General features: G+C 44.1%; 2 protein-coding genes across 5 annotated transcripts in view; one reads left to right on the top strand and one right to left on the bottom strand.

Annotated features, from left to right (window-relative positions):
* The window catches only part of LOC118392717 (nucleoprotein TPR-like), a 35,541-nt gene extending 19,816 nt beyond the window's left edge, over positions 1-15,725 (top strand). The window contains 22 exon segments of the mRNA XM_035784790.2: positions 98-228; positions 489-699; positions 1,033-1,179; positions 1,335-1,533; positions 4,821-5,017; positions 5,110-5,180; positions 5,288-5,382; positions 5,385-5,486; positions 5,741-6,019; positions 6,204-6,448; positions 6,544-6,762; positions 7,706-7,849; positions 8,425-8,518; positions 8,839-8,984; positions 9,114-9,179; positions 9,764-9,855; positions 9,954-10,063; positions 10,278-10,376; positions 13,438-13,594; positions 13,723-13,841; positions 15,065-15,148; positions 15,399-15,725. Coding sequence (XP_035640683.2) covers positions 98-228; positions 489-699; positions 1,033-1,179; positions 1,335-1,533; positions 4,821-5,017; positions 5,110-5,180; positions 5,288-5,382; positions 5,385-5,486; positions 5,741-6,019; positions 6,204-6,448; positions 6,544-6,762; positions 7,706-7,849; positions 8,425-8,518; positions 8,839-8,984; positions 9,114-9,179; positions 9,764-9,855; positions 9,954-10,063; positions 10,278-10,376; positions 13,438-13,594; positions 13,723-13,841; positions 15,065-15,148; positions 15,399-15,451 — 3,060 coding nt within the window. The 3' untranslated portion in view covers positions 15,452-15,725.
* Positions 15,216-26,177, bottom strand: LOC118392781 (proteoglycan 4-like). 4 transcript variants are annotated; one of them, XM_035784797.2, is made up of 15 exons: positions 26,038-26,177; positions 25,819-25,910; positions 25,240-25,356; positions 24,901-25,023; positions 22,975-23,049; positions 22,599-22,673; positions 21,787-21,846; positions 21,460-21,657; positions 20,041-20,925; positions 18,743-18,829; positions 18,188-18,324; positions 17,809-17,965; positions 17,328-17,435; positions 16,764-16,892; positions 15,216-15,889 (listed from the first exon to the last, which is right to left on the bottom strand). In XM_035784797.2, exons 2-15 carry the CDS (start codon positions 25,883-25,885, stop codon positions 15,771-15,773), a joined length of 2,337 nt encoding a protein of 778 aa, XP_035640690.1. In that variant the 5' UTR covers positions 25,886-25,910; positions 26,038-26,177; the 3' UTR covers positions 15,216-15,770. The 4 variants fall into 4 exon arrangements, with proteins under 4 accessions (XP_035640690.1, XP_052316374.1, XP_052316386.1 ...); XM_052460414.1 differs by lacking the exon at positions 21,787-21,846; XM_052460426.1 differs by lacking the exon at positions 22,975-23,049 and having other exon boundaries at positions 26,038-26,175.
* Positions 26,178-26,321: the final 144 nt, after the last annotated feature.

Raw genomic sequence — 26,321 nt, 5'->3', positions numbered from 1 at the left:
TTGTGACTCACAGTCTGTCTAAGGTCCGAAAGCCTGTTTATTGACTTTGGATTTGAAATGTAATGTGTTCTGTTTAACTCCTGTGTGTCCCTTTTAGCACCTGGTGAGCCAGCAGAAGGACACAGACCCAGAGGAGTACAAGCGTCTCCACTCTGAGAAGGAGGCTCACCTCAAACGCATCCAGCAGCTCACTGAGGAGACGGGCAGACTCAAGGCTGAGGTGGCCAGGTGAGTTAGCCTAGGCTGTAATATAAACAGAATATATATTCTGGAATCCAAAACTGAATACCGCTCAGTTTGACTTTTCTGTTATTACATGGTACCAAGGACAGCAAGGAAGCTGAATTCAATGAGGAACCTATTTTGTAAAAACACCATGCTACACAATGAATTGGCAAACAACGCAAGACATAAAAAGTGAGAATCTGCTGATTGTACTATAAAAAGTATTTTGTGATGTTTTATATTAATGTATGATCTCCCTGTAGGAGTGGTGGCTCGGTGACGTCCCTCCAGAGCCAGGTGCAGATGCTGCGTGAGGGTCTGGGGAAGGTGAGCTCTGACAGGGATGCACGGAGGAGGAGTATGGAGGCCATGAACCTGGACATCCAGGAGAAGTTCCGCACCATCACTCAGGTCAAGAAGATCGGACGCCGCTACAAGACACAGTATGAGGAGCTCAAGGTGGAGCACGACAAGGTCAGTTGGTGAAACACCTGGTACCTGTTCTGGTTTTGTACAGGGCAAAGTTTAAAAATGTATATATATTGATTTGTAACTAAGCTGTTTCATGAAACCCAGCCTTGAATTCACTCAGACTCCCAAGATTCAAGAACAGGATTCATCTCAATTGTTTTCTCATTAAACTAATAATACCCTTAGTCATGTTGTCACTGAATAACAAATGTGTTGGTCCAGGTGGGATCAAGTTGAACACTTGATGTCTAACCTGATGTCCTTGATTTAAATAGACATTCTCAGTGTGTGATTCCTGCCGTAATGTATTCAGCGTTGGACTGATCTCCTCTCCAGATGGTGTTTGAGGCAGCGTCCACCCCAGCCCAGGAGCAGGAGGCCCAGCAGGCCTCAGCCCAGGAGCTCCAGGGTCTGAAGGACTCCCTGGGACAGGCTGAGACCCGGACCAAAGACCTGGAGGGACAGCTGGACAACCTCAACAAGGTCAGAGCAGTGTTTCCCCTATACTTTTTTCCCAGGCAACATCCAGGATGACTTTCACCAAAATTGTAAATGCCTACTGGCTCGGAAAGGGTGGTAAAGGTACCTGGTTGTATGAAACCATATTACCAACACAGACCTTGGTGTGTTCCCCTCAGGTGGTGGGTGAGCGTGAGGCGGAGGTGCGCGGGTCGCAGGAGCAGGCCTCCAGGCTGCAGACAGAGCTGACCAGGCTGAGACAAGAGCTGCAGGAGAAGGCCTCCCAGGAGGACACCCTCAGACAGCAGATGGCTGAGAAGGAGGAGAAGACCAGGAAGGCCTTTGTCGGGGCCAAGCAGAGGATCAACCAGCTTATGGGTAAGAGGCCAGGCCAGACAAACCTGACTGTGGCTCAAGCTTGAGTGTGGCTGAGGTTTGCATCGAAGTATACAGTTGCGGCCAAATTTTTTGCCACACTTGCACTTTTCTTAAATGATTCCATTTTTCTTCTAAAATAAGTTGAAATTGACAACATTTTTGGTCTCCACACCTTGTTATTGTATCTTCAGCATTGCATAACCAATTTTATTTTTGTGAAATTAAGTTTAGAGTTTTTATTTAGTCCATTCCAGTTGTCTTTATTTTTTAAGTAATTTGCACCCTGGAGCTAGTACTTGGTTGCACAGCCTTTGTTTGGGCAAGATTACTGCAGACAAATGAGCCTGCTGCACCTTTCCACTAGCAATTTGGCCCACTCTTCAGAAGCAAACTGCTATAATTCTTACAGTTTTGAGAGGTGCCCTACATCAACTGCTGTTTTCTTTCAAGTATTAGTTTCGGTATTTCACTTACGGGATATTCCCCCAGCGTATTCGTCAGCAGCCTTTATTACACTACGCCAGCCATTATTGGCTGGCTGTCGAGACGACGTGTGAGTCTGGGGTGTCCCTCCTACCCTACAAAAAGTCCAACCCATTACCTGAGTCATTCAAACACCTCTTCTCGCTTTTCATCAGAAAGCTTACCTCGACACGACTGCGTTTTCCAGAACTAGCTAAACTGTTTACAGACGTGAGCTTACAACTCGTGCACCGGGTGCTATTCTCAGGACTGAGCGGTAGTGACAATTTTCCTACACCATAGTTAGAGGAAAATTATTTGAGGGAGGAATGGGTACAGCTGTGACACTGGTAACTAATTTACGACCAAGTTAGCTGTATCCAGTCGTTAGCAAGCTAGCCAACGGTAGCTAGCTTTGGTAGTTTTACTTCAACAAGAAAAGTTTACCAGCTATACCCCGTGAACAGGCCGTGGCTCGGGAGGTTTATGTCCTTGATGATCTATTTGGCCTTCCTGTGACACCTGATGATGTAGGTGTCCTGGAGGGCAGGCACTGTGCCCACGGTAATGTGTTTTGGCAGACCACATTACTCTCTGGAGAGCCCTGCGGTTGCAGGCGGTACAGTTGCCGTACCAGGCGTTGATACAGTCCGACAGGAGGCTCTCAATGGTGCATCTGTAATAGTTTGGGGTGGTCTTAGGGGCCAAGCTGAATTTCTTCAGCCTTCCGAGGTTTAAGAGGCACAGTTGCTCCTTCACCACGCGGTCTGTGTGGGTGGACCATTTCAGATGATCAATGATGTGTACGAAGAGGAACTTTAAGCTTTTCACCTTCTCCATTGTGGCCCCGTGGATGTGGATGGGGGCATGTTCTCTGCGGTCTCCTGAAGTCCATAATGACAATTACAACAATACTGAATGAACACTTATTTTAACTTAATATAATACATCAATAAAATCAATTTAGCCTCAAATAAATAATTAAACATGTTCAATTTGGTTTAAATAATGCAAAAACAAAGTGTTGGAAAAGAAAGTTAAAAGTGTAATATGTGCCATGTAAGAAAGCTAACGTTTAAGTTCCTTGCTCAGAACATGAGAACATATGAAAGCTGGTGGTTCCTTTTAACATGAGTCTTCAATATTCCCAGGTAAAAGTTTTTAGGTTGTAGTTATTATAGGACTATTTCTCTCTACCATTTGTATTTCATATACCTTTGACTATTGGATGTTCTTACAGGCACTTTAGTATTGCCAGTGTAACAGTATAGCTTCCGGCCCTCTCCTCGCTCCTACCTGGGCTTGAACCAGGAACACATCGACAACAGCCACCCTCGAAGCAGCGTTACCCATGCAGAGCAAGGGGAACAACTACTCCGAGTAACGTTTTGAAACGCTATTAGCGCGTACCCCGCTAACTAGCTAGCCATTTCACGTCGCATCGTTATACCAGCCTAATCTCGGGAGTTGATAGGCTTGAATTCATAAACAGTAGAGCTGCTGGCAAACGCATGAATGTGCTGTTTGAATGAATGCTTACGAGCCTGCTGGTGTCTAACATCGCTCAGTCAGACTGCTCTATCAAATCATAGACTTAATTATAAACATAATAACACACAGAAATTCGAGCCGTAGGTCATTAATATGGTCGAATCCGGAAACTATCATCTCAAAAACAAAACATTTATTCTTTCAGTGAAATTTGGAACCGTTCTGTATTTTTTTCTAATGGGTGTCATCCGCCGTGTACACTGCTCAAAATAATAAAGGGAACACTAAAATAACACATCCTACATCCTGGGCTGTAAGCACAACCCCCATCTGTGGACGTCGGGCCCTCATACCACCCTCATGGAGTCTGTTTCTGACCGTTTGAGCAGACACATGCACATTTGTGGCATGCTGGAGGTCATTTTGCAGGGCTCTGGCAGTGTTCCTCCTGCTCCTCCTTGCACACAGGCTGAGGTAGCGGTCCTGCTGCTGGGTTGTTGCCCTCCTACGGCCTCCACTTCTCCTGATGTACTGGCCTGTCTCCTGATAGCGCCTCCATGCTCTGGACACTACACTGACAGACACAGCAAACCTTGCCATAGCTCGCATTGATGTGCCATCCTGGATGAGCTGCACTACCTGAGCCACTTGTGTGGGTTGTAGACTCCGTCTCATGCTACCACTAGAGTGAAAGCACCGCCAGCATTCAAAAGTGACCAAAACATCAGCCAGGAAGCATAGAAACTGAGAAGTGGTCTGTGGTCACCACCTGCAGAACTACTCCTTTATTGGGGGTGTCTTGCTAAATGCCTATAATTTCCCCCTGTTTTCTATTCCATTTGCACAACAGCATGTGAAATGTATTGTCAATCAGTGTTGCTTCTTAAGTGGACAGTTTGATTTCACAGAAGTGTGATTGACTTTGTGTTGTTTAAGTGTTCCCTTTATTTTTTTGAGCAGTGTACAAGGGGTACCGGTATCGAATAGTTTGCCTAATTTCAGTTTGACAAAACAAGCAATGTGACAATGATTCTCTACACTATACATCTAAACTCCTGTGAAATATCACCTTTTTTTTCTCTCAATTTTTTTGAATCTGGTGTACAAAAGTAAAACTTAAGAACAAGAAGCATAGAAATAGTGTGCACTCACATTTCTGTGAATTTGGTCGGGTCACGCAAAAAGTTACATATTGCAGCTTTAAGAAAAGTGCAAGGGTGCAAATATATTTGTCCGCAACGGTATGTGAATGCTGATCTCTGATATTTTCTGTCATGAGATGTTAGCAAAAAAGGGGGGGGGACCTTTTGACCCTATCCCATCCTCCTCCCCAGGCTCCAAGGACCAGCTGCAGAAGGAAAATGAGGAGCTGAAACAGCAGAGGGAGGAGCTGGAGGTCAGAGTCAGTGCTCTGAAGTCCCAATACGAGGGCCGTCTGAGCCGCCAGGAGAGGGAGCTGCGTGACCTGAGGGAACAGCAGGAGAGACACGGAGAGCAGAGGGATGAGCCTCTTGAACAGGGTCCCAGCAAGGTGAGAGATGGAGGCATAGATTTCAATAGAGCACTTGTGCTTTCTACCTGACTAGCCTGGATTGCTTTTAATTTTTCCTCTCCTACCTATAGGCTCAGGAACAGCAGAGGACCACAGAGCAGCGAGGACCACTGAAGACCACCCAAGCTGCAGACCGGGGCAGGTAAAGTATTCACACACACTCTCTCTCTCTCTCCCCCGCAAACACACTCACTACACTTGGGTAACTTGTGCAATGACGTTTTCATCTGTATTTCCCCTTCCCCATAGCACCAGTACCTCTGAGCCCCCTACTGCCAACATCAAGCCTACCCCTCTGGGTGCTCAAGGCCCCAGCAAGCCCCCTGCCATCCCCGGGAATAAACCCACCCCCGGGCAAGCATCAGGCCCATGATCACCCCTGCCACCGTGCCCACCCCCACCCCTACTGCCACTGTCATGCCAACCACACAGGTGGAGAACCAGGAAGGTGAGTTCTGTGGAACCAATATCACTGTTGATGTGAATGTTATAGCATTAATATTTGAGTATTGGTCTTTTTTAAAGCGCAGGATGGCTCTTTGTGAAGTGTTTTGGTAGTTGAAGTGCTCTTTATTACTTGAATCAGATGAGATCAATGAGGGGGAGAACAAGAATTTCAGACGGAAGGATCGAGAATCCGACCGCAGAGATGGTATTTCCATCTCTGAACAGTATTGACCCTGTCACCTGTGACCCCTCCAGCCATGCAGTCATCCGAGGGCCCGCCTGAGCATGTGACTGTTTACGGCAGTGCCAGCGGTTCAGTACGGTCAACCAGCCCCAACGTTCAGACCACCAACCCAATGCTGGTGGTCCAGCAGACCCAGACCCAGACCACAGCCTTCGTCCAGCCAACACAGCAACAGAGCCTGCCCCACACTGAACCAGCCAATCAGGAGCAGCCCCCGGCCCCAGTAATGGAAGCGGCACCCAGTTCGCAAATGGAGAGGCCGTCGACGTCAACAGCCGTGTTTGGGACAGGTGAGCGTCTTGATTAAATCTAACCAGGAGTTTCTATAGATTTGGGGTATAGTAGTGTTGTCTAACTAAGCTTAAGGGTTGACAATGAGTGAAGTTCTCACTGCATTACCACTGGTCCTCTAATATTGAATGAACAGCATATCTACCAAGTTAAGCTAGAATTGTGTATTTTTCAATTCTCCAGTTTCAGCCACCCCAGGAACATCTTCCATGTCCAAGAGACCTCGTGAGGACGAGCAGGACAGCTCTATGGTGGCTGACACAGACACCCCCCAGGAGGACCCCTCTGAACCCCCCATCCCCAAGAAGCTACGCATCATCCAGAGAGTCGACCCAGAGGAGCCAGAGGCCCAAGAGGAGGTGCTGGCTGAGGGCAGTGCAGAGGGACTGGTGCCTGGAGAGGCCCAGGAAGCCCCAGAGACGAGCCAGGTATGTGTGTACTACCCATTCTCTCGAGAGGCTGATATGGTCTTTCAGTCTGGTTTGTGTGTCTAATCGTGTGTGTGTGTGTGTGTGTGTGTCAGCAGGTGGTGGAGGAGTACCCAGTACTAGAGGAGGCTGAAGAGGGTGCAGCGTCTCAGTCTGTCCCCGTAGAGCTGCTCCTGTCCGAGACCGCATTCATCTCATTTTCATACGACGCCAACGAAGAACCCCCCCAGCACGATGTCATCGTCATAGTGACCGACTCTGAAAGCGAGGACGAGCAGCAGGAGGAGGTGGAGGAGGATGAGGAAGAGGAACCGGTACGGACAAAGGGAATCGACTGTAGTCGATTTGAAATATTTTAGTTGCTAGACACTAATTGATCCTTCGCTAAGCCTCGGTTACTGTTACATTTTCCCAGGAAGCCCAATTTCCTCTTCTAACCACTGGCGAAATCCCCTCACAGTGATCTCATAGTGTGTTTCTAATACACAATGAAATTAAACTGACTACCCCATGCTAATCAGGAGACTCTCGTGTGTGTCAGGGTGGATTGTCATTACAATTGCTTCACAGGAACCGGATAAAATGAAGGTTGTTGTGTTGCTAGCCACTGGATGGCTCTGAATGTCGGCATGCAGTCAGTTGTTATCAAGCACTCTCAAATCCTATCCAGATTTCGACAGCAGATTCAATTTCTATTCATAGCATGGATAACTTAGCTAGCTAACATACATTTAGAAAAAAGCCTAGTTATATTATCTGGCGACTTAGCTAGCTAGCGTCAGCAATGTTGAGTGGTCAATAAAGTGAAGGCTTCTTTACCAGCTGAGCTAGCAAACAATAACACAAGTATAATTCTGTATTCTAAAAATACTCCAACAGGCTCTGCATTTCCAGAATCACAGTAGCAAGTACCCCTGGTGTACTGTTAAATTATTTAGCTATTTAAACAATTTGTTTTTGGATGAAAACTCAGTTTTTGTTATGCCCTCAATGGCTTTCATGCATTTCAAATGTGAGCTTGCCTGAGGTGTTTGCTCTCTGTGATTGGTTGCCCAACATTTGGGGACGGGGCTTAGTGAATGGTCAATTGAACTCCCTCAAATCCTAGCAAAAATCTTGCCTAAAACGATCTGAGAGTATATGTCACTTAGAAATCTGGAACTCTATTTGATGGGATGAAAATGTTGATATGCAGCCCATACTCAATGTTGAAATTCAACTTGACTGTTCATTGAGACCTTCACATCCTCTCTTTAGGACTATGATGAGGAGGAGGAGGAGGAGGAGGATGACGAGGAGGAGGAGGAGGATGAAGATGATGGAGGGATGGGGGATGAGGGGGAGGAGAGCAATGAAGGGAGCAGAGATGGCAATGAGGCATATGAAGGCGACGACACAGAGGTAAGATCCACACACACACATGCGCAGTTACTAACTTAACGATGTAATTTCCAGCATGTGTTTTGTAATTCCACTCTCTCTCATTTCCTGTCTTCCACCCACTCCCTAATTCTTTCCAACTGTCATGTCTCTCGGATGTTACAGCCAGGCAATGTTGTAACCAAAGTTGTGTGCACATGCACGTTTTTCTGTGTGACGAATTGGTGCCTCACCAGTGCTCTTGCTACACTCTGCTACCTCATGTCTGTGTTGTGATCTAGAGTGACGGTGTGTGTGGGAACTGAAGGTCCTGGAAGGTTGGCAGGGGAGAAGGGTGGGTGGGTGGGGGGGGCTTTGTGGTCAGGGTGTGGATGCAGAAGAAAGCGGGGCACACCCTCTTCGTCTAGCTAGCTTTAAAGTTACTAGACCTCTAAGGGAATGCCTGTACAGGGGATATTAATCATGATCAGCATGTGCGGCTTACCCCAACACTGCAGGGCAGTAGATGGTGCGTGGGAAACATCCTGTAACATCTCCTTCCGCCCTCTTTCCTCGTCTTCTCTCTCTCCCACTGTGTGTGCCTCCCTCCCTCCCAGGGTCCTGATGGGACAGACCCAGGCACGGAGACGGAGGAGAGTCTAGGAGCATCTGACTCCACCCAGCGCCCGGCTGACTCCCAGACACACAGCTGTAAGACGACGGAAACTGTCACACACTTGTTTCCACAGTCGGTTAGACATCTGACACTTGAGTGACAGAGAGATGTAATATGTTGGTGTCTGTCTGGATTGAGAGATACATTTTAGTCGCTTTGTTTGGTAGATTAACCAAGCCAGTAGATTCAACATGTCGGAAACTGCTAGACATGAGCCTATTTTACAATATTATTGGGGTATCTGTTAGTTCAACAGACAATGATGTAACTGCGTCTGTCTGTATGGAGAGATTACGTTTGTGTTGGATTTTGATGTAGGAACTCTGCCAAACAGTGTCGTCTCCTATTCTGTCAGTCGAGGGCAGCAGCAGTATGGAAGCCTTCTCAAGTGACCCAACCAGCTCTGCTCCCAGAATGCACCAGTCTCCACGGAGAGCACCCCATCCGCTGCCCCCCCGCCTCAACATCACCCAGGAACGGGGACCCCCTGCTCAGGTACAGGTTTGTGCTTATGACTCAATATAGCCAGTTACACTATGTGTGTCTGTGCGTAAGACAATTGTATTGCTGTTTTTGTGGTATGGTTATCTGTGTAGTACCGAGTTGTGTGTGTGTGTGTGTACCTTACAGCGCCCCATGCGTCGCCAGTCGGTAGGCAGAGTCCCTCAGCTCACCCCTGGGATGGCCAGCGGCGGAGTAAGTCACAATATTGGAGTAAGTCATAATATGGGAACAGGTAGCATACTACCTGTTCCCATAGACTTCCAGGCATTGGCTAACACTAGTTAGCAATGGCTCGTGAAAACATCCTTCAACTTCCTTTAAACTGCCCCTCAGACATATAAAATTGTATACACGAGTTTATCTGGTTAAGTAGAACATTTCGCGCTATCCCTTTTTAAACTGCAACTCATGTGTTCTGTTGTCAGTGTTTGATGTTGTCCTTTTAGCGCTATATCGGTATTGGACGATAATTATACCGATATTTAATAAATAAAATGGGGGGGAAAGGAAATCTGAAATGTGGCCATTCTCATGTGTCATTGTCACAATGTAATAAATCACCATTTGAAGAATTACTTCTTGGACAGTTCTTTTGTATGGCAATTTAGGGAAATTTGATGTGTAAAAATATTACTTTAATTTACTTGCTGTAAAACAGTATATCGGAAGATGTATCGGTGAGTTTTGTCCCCCCCCAAAAAAACTGTATCGGACCCAAAAATAAATTCCGCTCAGGATCTAGTATAATATTCTTTCCTCCCTCTGCCTTCTTACAGCAGCACTTTTTTGACGATGATGACAGGATGGTTCCCAGTACTCCTACTCTGGTGCCGCCACACCGCTCTGACAGCTTTGCAGAAGCTATCCAGTGAGAAACACACACACATCAGCTGTTAAACACCACTAGTAAAGTCCCCATAGGAACCCCATAGTACTTCTAACCTCTTGTCGCTCTCTATGGTCCAGTTCTCCCCAGGTGGCTGGTGTACCCCGGTTCAGGTTCGGCACCCCAGAGGACCTGATGCCCCAGACCACCACCTCCCACTCTGACCTGGGACATCTGGCATCACAAGGAGGTACTGGACTGTACTCTCTTTTCTATTTCTCCATACCCTACCATTGAGACACACCCACTCTCTCTTTCCTCATACACACCACTGAGATCAACATGTTAGTTATATGCTCCTCACTGTTTTTCTCAGATACCTTTTAGAGATATTTGATTAGGAGAGATCTTACTTTGGCCATGTCCATCTCTCTTTGGTGAAGTCAAGTGTGTGTATGTTGTAGGTCTTGGGATGTATGATAGTCCTTTGTTCCTGCCTGGTCATGAGGATGAGTCTGGGGGCCTCAGTGTTCCCACCACACCCCTGCAGGTGGCTGCCCCAGGTACGGTACACACACACACACACACTAGGGTGACTACATGTTCCTGGATTGTGCGGGACAGTACTGCATTTTGGCCCTTTTGTCCTTCAAACAATCATGTCCTGAATTTTTTTTTATTTTATTATTTTAACAAAACATAAATAACGAAAAGCAAAACATGCAATAATCCCAACCCTCACCCATGATTGAAGGACCTCAGACATTTACACTGTATATTTGTCAATATACTTATTCCACCCTTTAGATAGACACAGATAAACTCATTTTTCCCAATAAATCATAATTCTACCATTTCCTCTTGCAATGCATCCCTCCATTCTCCCATGGTGTCACAATAGGGACTTGATCCGCCCCCATCTGCAACATTTCTGCTTTAAAAAAAAAAAAATATATATATGTGTGTGTATATGTGCACAATGTTTCCTGTTGACTGACTGGTCCTTAAAGTCCCCCAGCAATACAGTTTGCAGGTCCAACCACACCCAGATATTATGTCATAATAAGCATTCCTGGACTTGACTCCAAAAACAAGCCATCGATGGACAGTACCAAAAGAGATGCTCTGTTCTGTTTCCGCATGGCAGTCTGCACCGGTCTAACTGTTGAATACCCCGTATACTGAGCATTGTTTTTGTAGTGAGAATTTTAGTTAATGGCTTTAATTGAAAATAATGAATTGATGCATCAGTTGTATGTCAGTTCATAAACCCGATGGTATTGTGACATGGAAAATCTGTTCCCAACTATCTTGAATTTTATGCAGCATAGTTGTCAACCCTCTTGACTGTTAGTGAAACTGATATATTTTATGATTTATATTAGTAATTTTAAGCCATTTATGAATGTTTTTAATGGTGGATGACGAACTTATTAATTTCCTTCTCCTTTAAGTAATTGCCTTTTCCATTTTTGTGGCAGAGCTGCAATGAGTTGGTTCTTTTGTATTGAGCATACTTGTATGACACAATTCTAAAGTTATTGTTTACAATGTCCTGTATTTAATCAACGAATTCAAGCTGCACTAATTTAGAAAAAAAAGAAGTTGATTTGTCAAGTGTTTGTCACATTCCAACCTGTCTCTTGTGGTCAATGAATATATACACTACCGTTCAAAAGTTTGGTGTCGCTTAGATATGTCCTTGTTTTTGAAAGAAAAGCACTTATTTTTGTCCATTTTAAAATGACATAAAATTGTTCAGAAATACAGTGTAGACATTGTTAATGTTATAAATTGTAGACTATTGTAGCTGGAAACTGCAGAGTTTTTATGGAATATCTACATAGGTGTACAGAGGCCCATTATCAGCAACCATCACTCCTGTGTTCCAATGGCATGTTGTGTTAGCTAATCCAAGTTATTCATTTTAAAAGGCTAATTGATCATTAGAAAACCCTTTTGCAATTATGTTAGCACATCTGAAAACAGTTCTGCTGATTTAAATAAGCAAAAAAACTTGCCGCCTTTAGACTAGTTGAGTATCTGGAGCATCAACATTTGTGGGTTCGATTACTGGCTCAAAATGGCCAGAAATGAATAACTTTTTTCTGAAACTCATCAGACTATTCTTGTTCTGCGAAATGAAGGCTATTCCATGCGAGAAATTGAAGATCTCGTACAACGCTGTGCACTACTCCTTCACAGAACAGCGCAAACTGACTTTAACCAGAATAGCAAGGGGAGTGGGAGGCCCCGGTGCACAACAGACAAGACGTTAGTGTCTAGTTTGAGAAACAGACGCCTCACAAGTCCTCAACTGGCTACTTCATTAAACAGTACCCGCAAAATGCTAGTCTCAACTTCAACAGTGAAGAGGCGACTCCGGGATGCAGGCCTAGTCTACAGTAGGCCAGTTGTATTGCTTCTTTAATCAGGACAACAGTCTTCAGCTGTGCTAACATAATTGCAAAAGGGTTTCTAATGAGCAATTAGCCTTTTAAAATGATAAACTTGAATTAGCGAACACAGGAGTGATGGTTTCTGATAATGGGCCTCTATACTCCAATGTAGACATTCCATTAAAAATCTGCCGTTTCCAGCTACAATAGTAATTTACAACATCAACCATGTGTGCACTGTATTTCTGATCAATTTGATGTTTTAAAATGGACAAAAAATGTGCTTTTCTTTCAAAAACAAGGACTTTTCTAAGTGGCCCCAACCTTTTAAACAGTAGTGTATATCATAAGGATGTGGTGACGCTAAACACTTTTCCAGTCGTTGAGATTTGATATTCTGCGTAGCATAAGTCGAGACGTAGGCCGGTGTTACATGGTAAACCAATCACATTTGTCAAATCCTTTGGGGTTAAATTCCACTTAATTTAAATACATTCCAGGTGACTACCTCATGAAGCTGGTTGAGAGAATGCCAAGAGTGTGCAAAGCTGTCATCAAGGCAAAGGGTGGCAACTGATGAATCTCAAATATATTTACTTGAACACTTTTTTGGGGGTACTAAATTAATTAATGTGTTACTTCATAGTTGAGGTCTTCACTAATGTTCTACGATGTAGAAAATAGTACAAATAAAGAAAAGCCCTGGAATGAGTAGGTGTCCAAACTTTTGACTGGTACTGTATGTAACCCCTTTTTTGGGGTAGGCACAAAACTACTTCGATTTGTTTCTTAAAACCGGTATTGGTTAACCTTCAGATGAGACCTGTGACACTTGTGGGGGTCGTAGAGTGGAGTCCCATTCGTTTGTGGCCCAAATGGTCCAGACGCTATAGACGTTAATGTGAGAAGACTTTTCGGGATGCCTCTTGGTCTAACAAACACCGCTCTAGCCACCTTTCACTGCAGATGCGGATGTGCGACACTGGTGGATGGAGTCCATTGAGAAGCATCCAATGCAAAAAAACAGATCTCTAGCTTAAACTGACAGACTGATGGGGATTTTTTAAATATGCAACCAATGCGTCAATCGACTCTAGGGGGTTAATAAGTTCATTAGAGTTAACTGCACCTCAGATTGCAGCCCAAATAAATGTTTGTTTTCAAGTAACAGACATTTCAACAAACTCTGGATAAGCGTCTGCTAATTCTCTCCCCCTCCCACCAGTGTCCATATTTGCAGAGGTCACGCCATCTGACGGCACGGAACACACCTCTCAGTCTGTTTCCATGGTAACCACCTCAACCCCAGGCTTGGTGGTGGCCGAAGGACCTAGTCCTGGGGACGAGAGGGATGATGTCTTCATGGCGCCGGGGGGAGACCTGTGAGACCACTTTGCTTACTCTATGAAATTCATCAAAAGTAAAGCTTCAAATTGTATAGCTGACTGAACTTGAACCACAACAGTAATAGTGTGATCTCCATAGTGAATGACCTGTGTGTTGTGTCCAGTGTGGAGGTGTCTCTGGAACCTGTAATGTCTCGGGCGGGGGAGATAGAGGAACCTACCCAGGTCTCAGATGACTGCGGCCTGCCTTCTACCAGCCAGGAACTCTCCTCCAGCTCTGCAGGTACTGACCCCAACTCTCTACAGTACCAGACCCGCCAACATGCACACATTTTGCATACCAACTATGCAATTCTCTGTCGATGTATGCAGGTACGAGATCCGAGTTAAAAGTAAGCAGAAATTAATAGGGCCTGTTTTTTTTGTGTTTTTTTTACTGTTGTTTTTTTAATACAAAAATAAATCGACTGAGTAAATCTAACATCCCGATTTCTCGAGCTGCAACACAGACATGTACGGAGTTTGTGTAAATGGACATGGAGATGAATACATCATTATTGGACATAGCTACCCCTTGTCTGCCCCTCCTGTTTGTTGTGATGCTGAGTTTGCTAACTGTCAGCTGTACGTAAACACATGGACAAATCCCTTTTCGACTCCGTGTGTTGTGGAAAGGTCAACACTAATTGTTTCAAGCTAACATAAGATGGACATTCAGTGGGGTCTAAAGTGCCAGCTGTTCACTCGCGTTTGCTAGTGAAATAAATTAAATGCATATACAAAAAATAACTGGTCGCATTTGTGCGTGTTATATACGTTTAATTCTGCATCCCATTAGTTGTATTTTCCACGTAACATTACGAGGATCATCTAACCTGATTAGCAGTAATTATGATCCACGTCACAAAAAGCATTACAAAATAATAATAAAAAATAAATCTCAACATCTTGGCCTTAAATGGAGTCGGGGGTTTAGAAGACTGCGCGATGAAAAATGGACGAGTGTTCAGTATTGGCTATAGAGGCAATGCTTCTAAAATGCCTTTGCACTAGAGTTGAAATTTTATACATTTTGAAAATCTGAAATTATGTATGCGCTGCAAAGAAATGCAATAGGCTGAAACAGCGGACTCTTCTAGCGAACAGCGTTCAGATTCCCTTTGTGGTAGCCTACTGAACAGGTCTGCAGTACTCTAACCTCCTAGCTAACCCTCAATACCTTAGTGTGCCCTACCCAAGCCAACAGGCCTACTCTATACCCTTACCTATACCCCTCCATTCATACTGGTTGTTGGAATTGGATTTGGTCTACATTCTAGTTGTGAGATTCCTCTCAAATGTGAGTATTTATACTGGTTTTATAGGAGCTTGGCTCTGACCTCCTAGGAATGTTTAATTAAATGGTCCATTGTCTCTGACTTGTAGGCCGTATTGCGTTCTCGGTTTTGTCTGTAGTAGTGTTAGAATGAGCCGTGTGTAACTGCTCCCTTTGTCTCTCTGCTTTAGACACTAGTAGGACTCAGCCCAAACCCTCTAGACCAGGACACAGCCGACAGCTCCAACGCTGGACAGAGAACCGCATGAGGAGAGGTGAGTGAACAGACATTTATATTGTGCACAGCTCTTAATACAACATATAAAACCAAGTCGAGATTAATTGTTGATGTTAAATCGATTTTAATAGTCAAAAAATGCAGAAGAGAAATGTTTCATTTAAAATTATTTGTTACATTAGCATTGTATATTATACAGGCGCTGTACAGAATCAGAATTATTTGTTTTTACATTAATAAAGCAGACCTTTGTCTCATACTAATATGTCTCGTTTGATGGGAACCAGGGACGCTGCCATCACGGGGTGTAACTGGGACTGGGAGGAGATTTGCCCGATAAACAACTGATCAGAGCTCCTGCCCCAACATTATTTCCATCTCCACAAGACCTCATTCCCGCTACTAGACTGGGCACCCTGGTTCCAAAGAGAACCTGCGTTTACCAGAAATCTAAATGATGTATCTGCTGTAGTTATGGTGATCACTGATCATTTCATTGTTATGATGAATAATCTTTTTTTTTAAAGATTTGTTACGTGGAGTCCTTGCTAAAACATTGTGGTGTTGATTTTATGAATAATGATGCTAATAAAGTTTGAGATCCATTAGGAAAATGCTGTGTCAGTGAATCTGTTTTTGAATGTCCCTGCTGTTTCTCCTCAAACTTCCTTTGGACAGTTGAAAAAGTCTTTGGCGGAGTTCTTCTGGGGAGCAGAGCTCACCGGGGGAGTTGCTATGAAAGGTCGCTCATCTCCCATATTGACGTTGTAGTATTTGGCTGAAAGACACGGGAAGAGGGTGGGTTAATTTGAGGAAAATATGAGCTCACTTGGTCTCTCATTTGCAGAGTTTCCTTGTTTTGAACTGAACCATGCAAAATATAAAATTGGCAAAGGAAAATGTTAATCACTTCATATATGTCCAAGAATTTTCAAGTTTGTGTAGCAATATGATACTGACAGAACCACCAACAATGAACCATGTTTTGTCAGAAAAACATGACCTGTGGGAGGCCTCTTAATTGGCCACAGCAGACCCTGAGCCCCAATTTAGTGTATCTTAATGACAATGACTAGACAAACACCTCCCTCCTTATGGAGTAAGGAAGGGCTGCTGTTGACACAAACTCCTAGGACAGGATCCGGACCAAGCCGTGCCAGCAGACCCATCTACTCCACCCTCCTCTCTGACCCACCCTGCCAAGACACATGGGGCTCAGATGTGTCGGACAGGATCCGGACCGAGCCGTGCCAGCAGACCCATCTACTCCACCCTCCTCTCTGACCCACCCTGCCTAGACACATGGGGCTCAGATGTGTCGGACAAGATCCGGACCAAGCCGTGCCAGCAGACCCATCTACTCCACCCTCCTCTCTGACCCACCCTGCCTAGACACATGGGGCTCAGATGTGTCGGACAGGATCCGGACCAAGCCGTGCCAGCAGACCCATCTACTCCACCCTCCTCTCTGACCCACCCTGCCTAGACACATGGGGCTCAGATGTGTCCGACATTACGTTGTGTAAGGTCTAGGACTGGATTTTTACAGCAGACCGACAGGTGCAGGGTTTTCCACCAAACCATTTTTCATCAAAGACAGGCTACAGGCTCGGATTTGGGTAATAAAAATAGTATCTTGGCTAAATACTTACAGCGTGAGAAGAGGTAGTAGTTGTATCCCTCTGGTTTCTTGTGGGTGGGGATGGAAACGGCAGAGGTCACGGTGGACGGGAAGCCTCTCCAGGTCAGACGGATGTTGATCTCCTGTCCCAGCAGAGGCGCTGAGAGGAGAGACCGTTCAGTTTAGAGAGTGACAAAATGTAATTTGAGGAGTGTGATATTTGAACTGGAACATTTATCTAGGTGTCTTGGAGTACAAATTCCAGTTTGAGGAAATTATGTAGTTCTTAAATCTGTCGGTTTACTTCTAATAAAAACATTGTAGCGACATTCCACTAGAATCTGATTCTACACCCACACAACCTGACTATTGTGATTGTTTTCTCTGAATAACCTGCTTACATTCAGTGAACCTGGTTTCCTCTTTCTCTTACCCTCCTTCCGAGCCGCATCTGAGTCTTTATAGAGAACTAAATGCATCTCAGATCAAATAAAACCTGTCCGTGAGTGGTTTTCCAGGTTCTCAGCACTGCCTGCCTCAGACTAATAAAATGTTCAGTGAAAGGACTGAAATGTCAAGTTGGGCAGCTCATTACCTGCTTGCCTAGCAACACGGTTGCGTACGGTATAAACAGAGTAGTGGACCTTCCTGCCGCATGTAGGGCTGATGCCAGACTGGTAGGAATACTTCTGCACCAAGCCTCCTGGAACAGACAATCATACAGATATCAGACGTGGTAGCTCAGGATGACATGGGCATGCTTGTTTTTTGTGCTTTACCAGAAACAGCCGAAACCTATGAGTAAATCTATTATCACTGGCTTTAGCAATACAAATTATTCTAATGTATTTATATCAGAGTTAATATTGTCACATTATGGTGTAAGTCACAGGAGGTTGGTGTCACCTTAATTGGGGAGGACGGGCTCATAATGGCTGGAGTGGAATGGTATCAAATACAACAAACACATGGTTTCCATGTGTTTGATGACATTTTATTCGCTACGTTCCAGACATTATAAGCCGTCCTCCCCTCAGCAGCCTCCACTGGGTAAGTAGTGTACAGCAGTCAGTCACCTCTCTTGAAGAAGTAGACCGACTCTCTCCTCTTGCGGTACTCTGGCACAGACAGGGCAGCCGTGATCTGTCCTTGCAGCCCATCGAAGCCCGCCCTGATTAACTTGGGGTAGCCGGGCTCCATCATGCCATTCTCGAACCTCCAGTAGTTAGAACCCTATGGAGGGGAGAAGGCACATAGATAAACAATTTTGTTCTCTATCAACTCCACTTAATGTAGTATAAAAGTAGGTATTATAACACTATGTTTGGGATAGTTACATTCTAGGCCTATTGAACAGATACCCTTCACTTCAAGTCAGTAATACTGTATGACAAAATGGAAATTCTCCCATTTGCTTTGGGTATCTTATGTTTTAATGTTACATAGGTGGTGTACCTTGAAGAAGTATGTCTTGCCCTGGCAGTTGCAGCGGGTGAAGACTGTGTCGATGGGAGAAGGGACACCCCACACGTCTGTGATCCCACGGGCAGGTCCAGGCACCCTATTGCTGTCCAATACCCAGAAATAGTGTCCTAAAGAAGGACAGTGGAAGCAACACTGGTATGGTATGTCCATCTGCATCGAGTCCTCAATTACTTTTCATCCTCATCCTATTTTTTTTATTTAACTAGGCAAGTCAGTTAAGAACAAATGATTTACAATGATGGCCTACCCTCTATCTATCTTCTAGTCTATAATACAGGGGTTGTCTTACGGTAGCTAACCATCTTTACCCTTGTAAATTAACGTGAAACATTTACATGTTTGGGGTTCTCTTGGGTTTGAAAAACAATCAGTGTCACATCTACAAAATGTGGATAAGAGCTGAAGGACAGTCCAGTCACAACATCACAAAGGCAGACAGGGTGTGGTCTAGGAATGCAAACCCAACATCTGGTGTGTCTGGTACATAGACAGTATCTAGACCAAGTGTTATGGTCTGGCACTGACCTCTGAAAACCACCACGGTCCCATTCCTCAGCGTAGTCACCGCGCCGACGGGACGACCGCTGCAGATGTTGGTGTCATTGTGTTCATCTGGAGAAAAAGGGAGGACTAATAAGAAAAACAAGTGAACTAGGACTGTTTGAAATGTCTGTCCAAGTGTTAATTGGCTAAAGGGGCAATCAGCAGTTGCTACAGCAATTTTTTTGGACTTATAAATGAATGACATGTACCCATTGATTCCTGAAGAATATAACAGTTCATGAGCTGAGTTCAGCTGTCGTACTTTATCAGAATCCAAAATATAAGCTTGTTTGTAAACAAAGTAAATATAAACAAACACTAAATAGCCTCAACATGGTTAAAACTATAATTTTGATATCAGGGTTGGTCAGTCCTTGTATCCATAGTCTATATTTCTCCAGGCCCGTCCCTCAGCTTTTTACTTAAACAGTGGCGTGAGAACGGTTTGTTATTGTTTCAACTGCTGATTGCTGCTTTAATGTGACCTCTTTCTGTTTTGCTCTGTGAAGGAGCTGAGGACTTTTTTCCAAACCACAGAAAGTGCTGGATTATCTTAGGCTATGGGAAAACTGTCACCTTTGACTGTCACCAGTTAATATAGTGCCGCTACACTTGGCAAGAGGAAGCTCTTTTCATCCAAGAGAAGTAATACAATCCAATGCGACACATTAAGGAAAGGATAGGCTGGCAAATCGACCTAGTAATAAGGCTGGTGACTCTACCATTGCCCAGTAATAAGGCTGGTGACTCTACCATTGTACAGTAATAAGGCTGGTGACTCTACCATTGCCCAGTAATAAGGCTGGTGACTCTACCATTGTACAGTAATAAGGCTGGTGACTCTACCATTGCCCAGTAATAAGGCTGGTGACTCTACCATTGCCCAGTAATAAGGCTGGTGACTCTACCATTGTACAGTAATAAGGCTGGTGACTCTACCATTGCCCAGTAATAAGGCTGGTGACTCTACCATTGTACAGTAATAAGGCTGGTGACTCTACCATTGCCCAGTAATAAGGCTGGTGACTCTACCATTGCCCAGTAATAAGGCTGGTGACTCTACCATTGCCCAGTAATAAGGCTGGTGACTCTACCATTGCCCAGTAATAAGGCTGGTGACTCTACCATTGTACAGTAATAAGGCTGGTGACTCTACCATTGCCCAGTAATAAGGCTGGTGACTCTACCATTGCCCAGTAATAGGTGCTCTACCACTTTGACTGTTTCGTTGCAATAGTATTAAAGTAAGACAAAGCAAGATCCAACATGGTTAAGCTTACCTGCTTGGTAGTCCCTGGGGTTGTCCGTGCCCAGATCTTGGTTGTTATCAGTGAGGGTGCTGGGCCGTGTAGGACTGGGCTTGGGTTTCCCTGTGGGTTTGCTGGGCTTGGGTTTCTCTGTGGTTTTGTTGGGGGTGGGTTTGATGGTGGGGACGAGAGTGAGCTTCATGGGGTCTGTAGTGGTCTCCTCTGGTGCGGCCTTGTCTCCTTCCTCTTCATGTCCCGTTGGGTCTGTGGATGTGGCCTGAGGATCTGAGGTGGGAGGCGTTGCCAGATCTCCAGTCTGGGGGATACTTCTGTCATCAAAACTTTCTGGGGTGTCCACTCTGCCAGGTTTAGCTTCGGGACCACTATCAGATGCTGGTGCCTCAGAGGCCGCATTGGGATCCTGTGGGTCTGAAGGGGTGGTTGTTGGGGAATTCTCCTTGTAGCTGTCCTGCTCTGAGCTTGGGGTAGATCCTTCAGGGGAACTGGGTGTCTGGTCAGGCTTGGTGGAGGGGGTGGTGCTGTCTAGAGATGCAGGGGTAGACTCAGGTTCCTCTGGGCCTGAGGGTGTACCCTGTGTGGGGCCGGTAGAGGTTGGGTCAGAGGCTGGTGTGGTGGCAGCATTCTCTGGGTTTGAGGGTCTGGGTTCAGAGTCCTTTGGCAGTGTGTTGTCAGGTTCTGCCTTCTGACCCTCAGGGTCCAATTCACTCTGTCCTTCAGATAGGAGTTCAAGGGTGTCCTCTGCAGGAGTAGGCCCAGGCTGGGGCTCTGAGCTCGGGAAGACCTGGTCGGAGGGCTGGGGGGAGGCAGGGGTGGGCTCAGAGGAGGATCTAGGGGGAGTTGTGTCTAATGCAGATGGGCTGCTGCTGGAATCAGGCTGTTCCTCAGGAACACTGGAGTCTGGAGTTAGAAAAACATGAGATTTGATGTCTGTGTCAGATTTGATTTGACTCCAAATGACTCAAAGTATTGTGAAACACCTTGTCAAATGCAATTTCCAGGAACAGTGAAATAGTGATATGTATGATATGGCTCAGCTATCACACTGTGCTCAAATGCTGTGGTGTGTATTGTTGGATTCAAAATGTTGAACATTGAGATATTAAAAACATGATAGATCAGACGCATAGTATATTAAGGAGTGAGATCTGTAGAAAGACAGAGTGGCTGTGGATTGTGCTGGATGGACAGGAGGAGATCAAAGGATTGCTATAGAGGAGATGGACATCTGTGGACTAGGTGAAGGAGAGGTTGAGGTCAGGAGGTGAGGTCAGATCCCCTGAAGGGAGTAATAAGGGTTTAGTATCCTGTTACCCTCTTCCTGTGGAACCATAAGAGGGAGGAGTGTCTTAAGTGGGATATAACTCCTGTCCTGACTGCATAATTAGTTGCCGTACTGGGACAATAAAGATTGAATTTCATTGAATCCCTTACCTGCTGTCTCAGTGGGAACCTCTTTGGCTGGTTCGGCAAGGTAGGGGTTGGCCTCTGCTGGTGGGGTCCCCTCTTGGCCAGGTGTTGCCTCTGGATCCCATTCCTCAGGGAAGGGTGTGTAGTCCCCCTCTAAAATGGCCTCTTGCTCAGCCTCAGGAGAGGGAACAGGGAGTTCTGGCCAGGTCTCACCCTTTACATCTGTGGAAGGGAATAAGGGCAAATGAATGTCAAATTCACATTCACACATCTTCTAACTAGCAATTCAACAGGCTAAATAAAAAGTGAATTTGTAGCTATGTTGAGAAACGAGGAAAAAGTTTCTCTCACCATCTCCCTGTTCATCCTGGAGTTCTGGTTCTAGAGTGACCAATGGCATGAACTGGTCATCTGACACATTTGAAAATGAATGTAATTGTTTATTAACATAACTGAGTTATAGGTGGCATGTGTAATTGCACAACTCTGTCTCTCTGATATTTTCCTATTTTTCTAGTTCATCCTGGCATGTCTTGAATCAAACCACAGACACTGATGACATTCCAGGCTGGAATACACTTCTACAGTGCCAACGGGTCTGTAGTGGACTGGCCAGAGAGCATCAATCCAAAAACACCCTGTTTTATCCCGAATCGACCTTTGGGTTGCAACCCACATATAACACTTCCATCTCCTCATCCATCCTGGCCTCATCTCACCATTCCTCACTTCTCTCTTTGATTGAGACTGTGCCTGTTGCCCTCCTCCACACGGCCCACTCATAATGACATTATTTCCCCATGTTTCTCTTGGCCGTTGGGGCTGGCCCGGACACAGAGCTCCTGGCTACCTCTGAGGAGACATGGCCTCCGGGCTCTGGCTCAAGTCACAGCTGGAGAGAATGTCACAGCAGCAGGACAGGCAGCCAATCCAAAACATCTTGGAATCACACACTCTGCCATTTTTGACTGGTCAGGAAAAGTTCAAAAGATCTGTGTTTTTCATTACACAATATTACTCTCTTATTACAGGGAATGTTTTGACTTTGTCATTGGAAGATGTTGGGCTGAGTGAATAATTGTGAAAATTCAAATTTCAGTCTTATTTAGGGCTGAAGTGTTGGTTATCCATCTCCTCAGTAAGGTTGTTCTGAAGATACTGACCTTCATTTAGTTCCTCCTGTGGATTGGGAGTCATCTCTGGCTCCTCATTTGGCTGGATCTGGGGAGGCTCTGGCTCTGGTGTGTCAACCAAGTACTAAATGAGTCAGAGTATCCAAAAGCAACCAACTTTCCTATAATATCTCTCAAATCTAATACTTAATGAAATATACCTTTTGGTTTGTTATCAATTACGTTATTGCATGAGCTAGTCTTTGGTGTTGTACTGGCTGGTTTTGTGCTTGTAGTGGTAAATACTAAGACAGAAAATAATTAAGATGAACAGACAGGCTTCTGCATTTTAACATGCATAACGCTATTGATATGAATATACTGCATGAATAGTGCCAGCATGCCTATCTTTAAATAAAAGCTATACCTTTTGGTGTTTCATCATTTACGTTATTACATGAGCTAGTCTTCAGTGGTGTTGTGCTGCCTGGTTGTTTGGTGTCTGTAGTAGTTATTAAAAGAGAAAAAATTAACTGACGCAGGCAACTGCATGAGTTTAACATTTACGTGCATATTTACATGCCTAGTGCCAACATGCCTATCTTTAAATCAACTAACTCTAACCACTTTTTCATTGTAAGTCATACTATAATTTATACGATGTTATTTCATACATTAAATTATATACTTATAATTATTATATATATTATATATATACTCTTTACCTGTGGATGCAATACAGAAAAGTTTGTGTCTACAGAAAGTATGCACACCCCTTGACTTTTTCCACAATTTGTTATGTTACAGTCTGAATTTAAAATAGATTCAATTGAGATTTTTTGTGACTGGTCTACAACAAAATACCCCATAATTCAAAGTATAATTTTATTTTTACAAATTAATAAAAAATATAAATAAATTAAATATCTTCCATCGATAAGTATTCAACCCCTTTGTTATGGCAAGCCTAAATACGTTCAGTGGTAAAAATGTGCTTAACAAGTCACATTACCGGTAATAGCATTTAACATTTATTTTTTTAATGACTATCTCATATCTGTACAGCACACATACAATTATATGTAAGGTCCCTCAGTGGAACAGTGTATCTCCAACACAGATTCAAGACCAGATTCAATGCCTCACAAAGAAGGACACCCATTGGTAGATGAGTAAAAATATATTTTTAAGCAGATATTTAATATCCCTTTGAGCATTGTCAAGTTATTAATGACACTTTAGATGGTGTATCAATACACCCAGTCGCTACAAAGATACAGGTGTCCTTCCTAACTCAGTTGCTGGAGAGGAAGGAAACCGCTCAGGGATTTCACCATGAGGCCAATGGTGACTTTAAAACAGTTACAGAGTTGAATGTCTGTGACAGGAGAAAACTAAGGATGGATCAACAACATTGTAGTTACTCCATAATACTAACTTAATTGACAGAGTGAAAAGAAGGAAGCCTGAACAGAATACAAATATTCCGAAACATGCATCCTATTTTCAACAAGGCACTAAAGTAATACTGCTAACAATGTTGCAAAGCAATTCACTTTTTGTCCTGAATACCAAGTGTTATGTTTCGGGCAAATCCAATTCAACACATTACTGAGTACCACTCTTCATATTTTCAAGCATAGTGGTGGCTGCATCATGTTATGGGTATGCTTGTAATAGTTCAGGACTGGGAGTTTTTCAGGATAAAAAAAGAAACGGAATAGAGCTAAGCACAGGCATATTTCTAGAGGAAAACCTGGTTCAGTCTACTTTCCACCAGACACTGGGAGATGAATTCCCCTTTCAGCAGGACAATAACCTAAACCACAAGGCCAAATCTACTGTACATTTACTAAGAAGATGGTGACTGTTCCTGAGTGGCCGATTTACAGTTTGACTTAAATCTACTTGAAAATTCAAGGGCAAGACCTGAAAATATAGGTCTAGCAATGATCAACAACCAATTTGATAGAGCTTGAAGAAATTTGAAAATAATAATGGGCAAATGTTGCACAATTCAGGTGTGGAAAGCTTACCCAGAAAGACTCACAGATGTAATCACTGCCAAAGGTGCTTCTACAAAGTATTGACTCGGGTGTGAATACTTGTGCAAATGAGAGACTTCTGTATTTCTATTTCAATAAATTAGCAAACATTTCTAAAAACATGTTTTCACTTTGTCATTGTGGGTTATTGTTTGTAGATGGGTGAGAAAATACATTTATTGAATCCATTTTGAAGTCACGCTGTAATGCAACAAAATATGGAATAAGTCAAGGGGTATGAATACTTTCTGAAGGTGTAGAATTTTACTTCAGAAGACCATGCTAGGTGTGTTTGACATTTTACTAACCTTCAATACCACACTGGCTCTTGTAATCTGGGCAGCACTTGCTGTAGCGTGCGCAGTCCGGATCACAGTCACACTGCCTGCCTCTCTTAAAGGATTCGCCACACCGCCCTTTACACGAGTCACCTGGTACACAGACACAGTCAGACATACAGTACATCCATTATCACACCAGTCCCCTCCTGGTTATGTTATAACCCACGCATAATACCTGTACACCCATGTGCGTCTATATCATCTAAAAACGTGTCAAGCATTCTAATGGGTTGTTATGATCCACATCTTGTTTATCATAATGTAATGTCACTCGGATACCACAAATAAATAGATGAAAGTCCTTACTGGTGGTGCACTGGGATTCGTAGTCCTTACAGCACTCCTCGTGAGTGAGACAGTCATAATCACACTGGCACATGTAACCCCTGTAATACTCTCCTCCACATCTCCCACTACAGCTTGCTATACAGAAAGGTCAACAACATAAAGAATATTTTGTGTCATTCAGTAGTCTAGCACACAGCCATGGAGATCTTTCCACAAACAGACAGTCACAAGTCACCAGCAATGACAACAGTATCAATATCATTCCAACAATAAGGCCTTGTCAGATGGACTTGTCACTTGTCACACTGACAAGATAATGGTGGAATCCTACATTACAGAGCCAGAAAAAAACTATTTCCCACTCCTAGTTAATCATTTGTGAATGAGTAAATATAAATCAGTGTATATAAAGCATATACAGTCTGTTATACTTTTACAGAAAGAAATTCAGTACGCTCATGGTAATTTAAATAGTGACAACATGCATCCTTATCATCTCTAACGAAGGTTAGAACCATTTAGAATAAAACCCAGAAACACCACACATCAGAAAACGTATCAAAGCTATTTACATATGCAGTGATTAGAAATACTCACACTGAGCAGAATTGAATGGGAAAGCACAAGCCAGCAGAAGAAGAGCAGAAATAACTGATGGAGTCATCTTCACAGGTGTACTCTGTTTCAACCTGAGCAATAGCATTCAGACAGACAGAAAGGAGAGAACAAAGAACATCACAACTCAATTAATTTATATTCCATTATAAATCATATAGCCTATGCACAATGACTTGAGAGTGAAATGTCTCACTGTACCTTGAAAGAGTGACCCTCCGTTCAAATCCTGCTGAGTCCTGCACTGTGTCTGCTTTTATAAGGACTGAGAGAGAGGCAGGCTGCCGGTTTCTTCTCTGACAGGGATTCCCGTTAATTTGGAGAATCCGGTCCAATTAAAACCCACAAGTGATTTGCAGACTAGACTCCTACGCAATGAAGGGAGGGAACCCTAGACTGCACATTTCTCCCTGCACATTTTGAGTAAGAGTTGGACCTGCTCCAACACGTGTTTACTGTGCCAGTCAGATGACATCACACAGACC

The sequence above is a fragment of the Oncorhynchus keta genome, chromosome 1 (genome assembly GCF_023373465.1).
Source record: "Oncorhynchus keta strain PuntledgeMale-10-30-2019 chromosome 1, Oket_V2, whole genome shotgun sequence".
In the NCBI taxonomy this organism is placed as follows: Eukaryota; Metazoa; Chordata; class Actinopteri; order Salmoniformes; family Salmonidae; genus Oncorhynchus; species Oncorhynchus keta.
Note: the sequence above shows the minus strand (reverse complement) of the source record. Positions and strands in the feature narration are given on the sequence as shown.

What these genes read in the sequence shown, in the direction of transcription:
- LOC118392781 (XM_035784797.2), bottom strand. Translation starts at nt 25,885, where the DNA reads ATGACTCCATCAGTTATTTCTGCTCTTCTTCTGCTGGCTTGTGCTTTC. An exon ending in GCAAGACATACTTCTTCAAG is followed by an intron (nt 17,966 to 18,187) that starts GTACACCACCTA and finishes TCCCCTCCATAG; the next exon opens with GGTTCTAACTACTGGAGGTT. An exon ending in CCGTGTTGCTAGGCAAGCAG is followed by an intron (nt 16,893 to 17,327) that starts GTAATGAGCTGC and finishes CTCTCCTCTCAG; the next exon opens with CGCCTCTGCTGGGACAGGAG.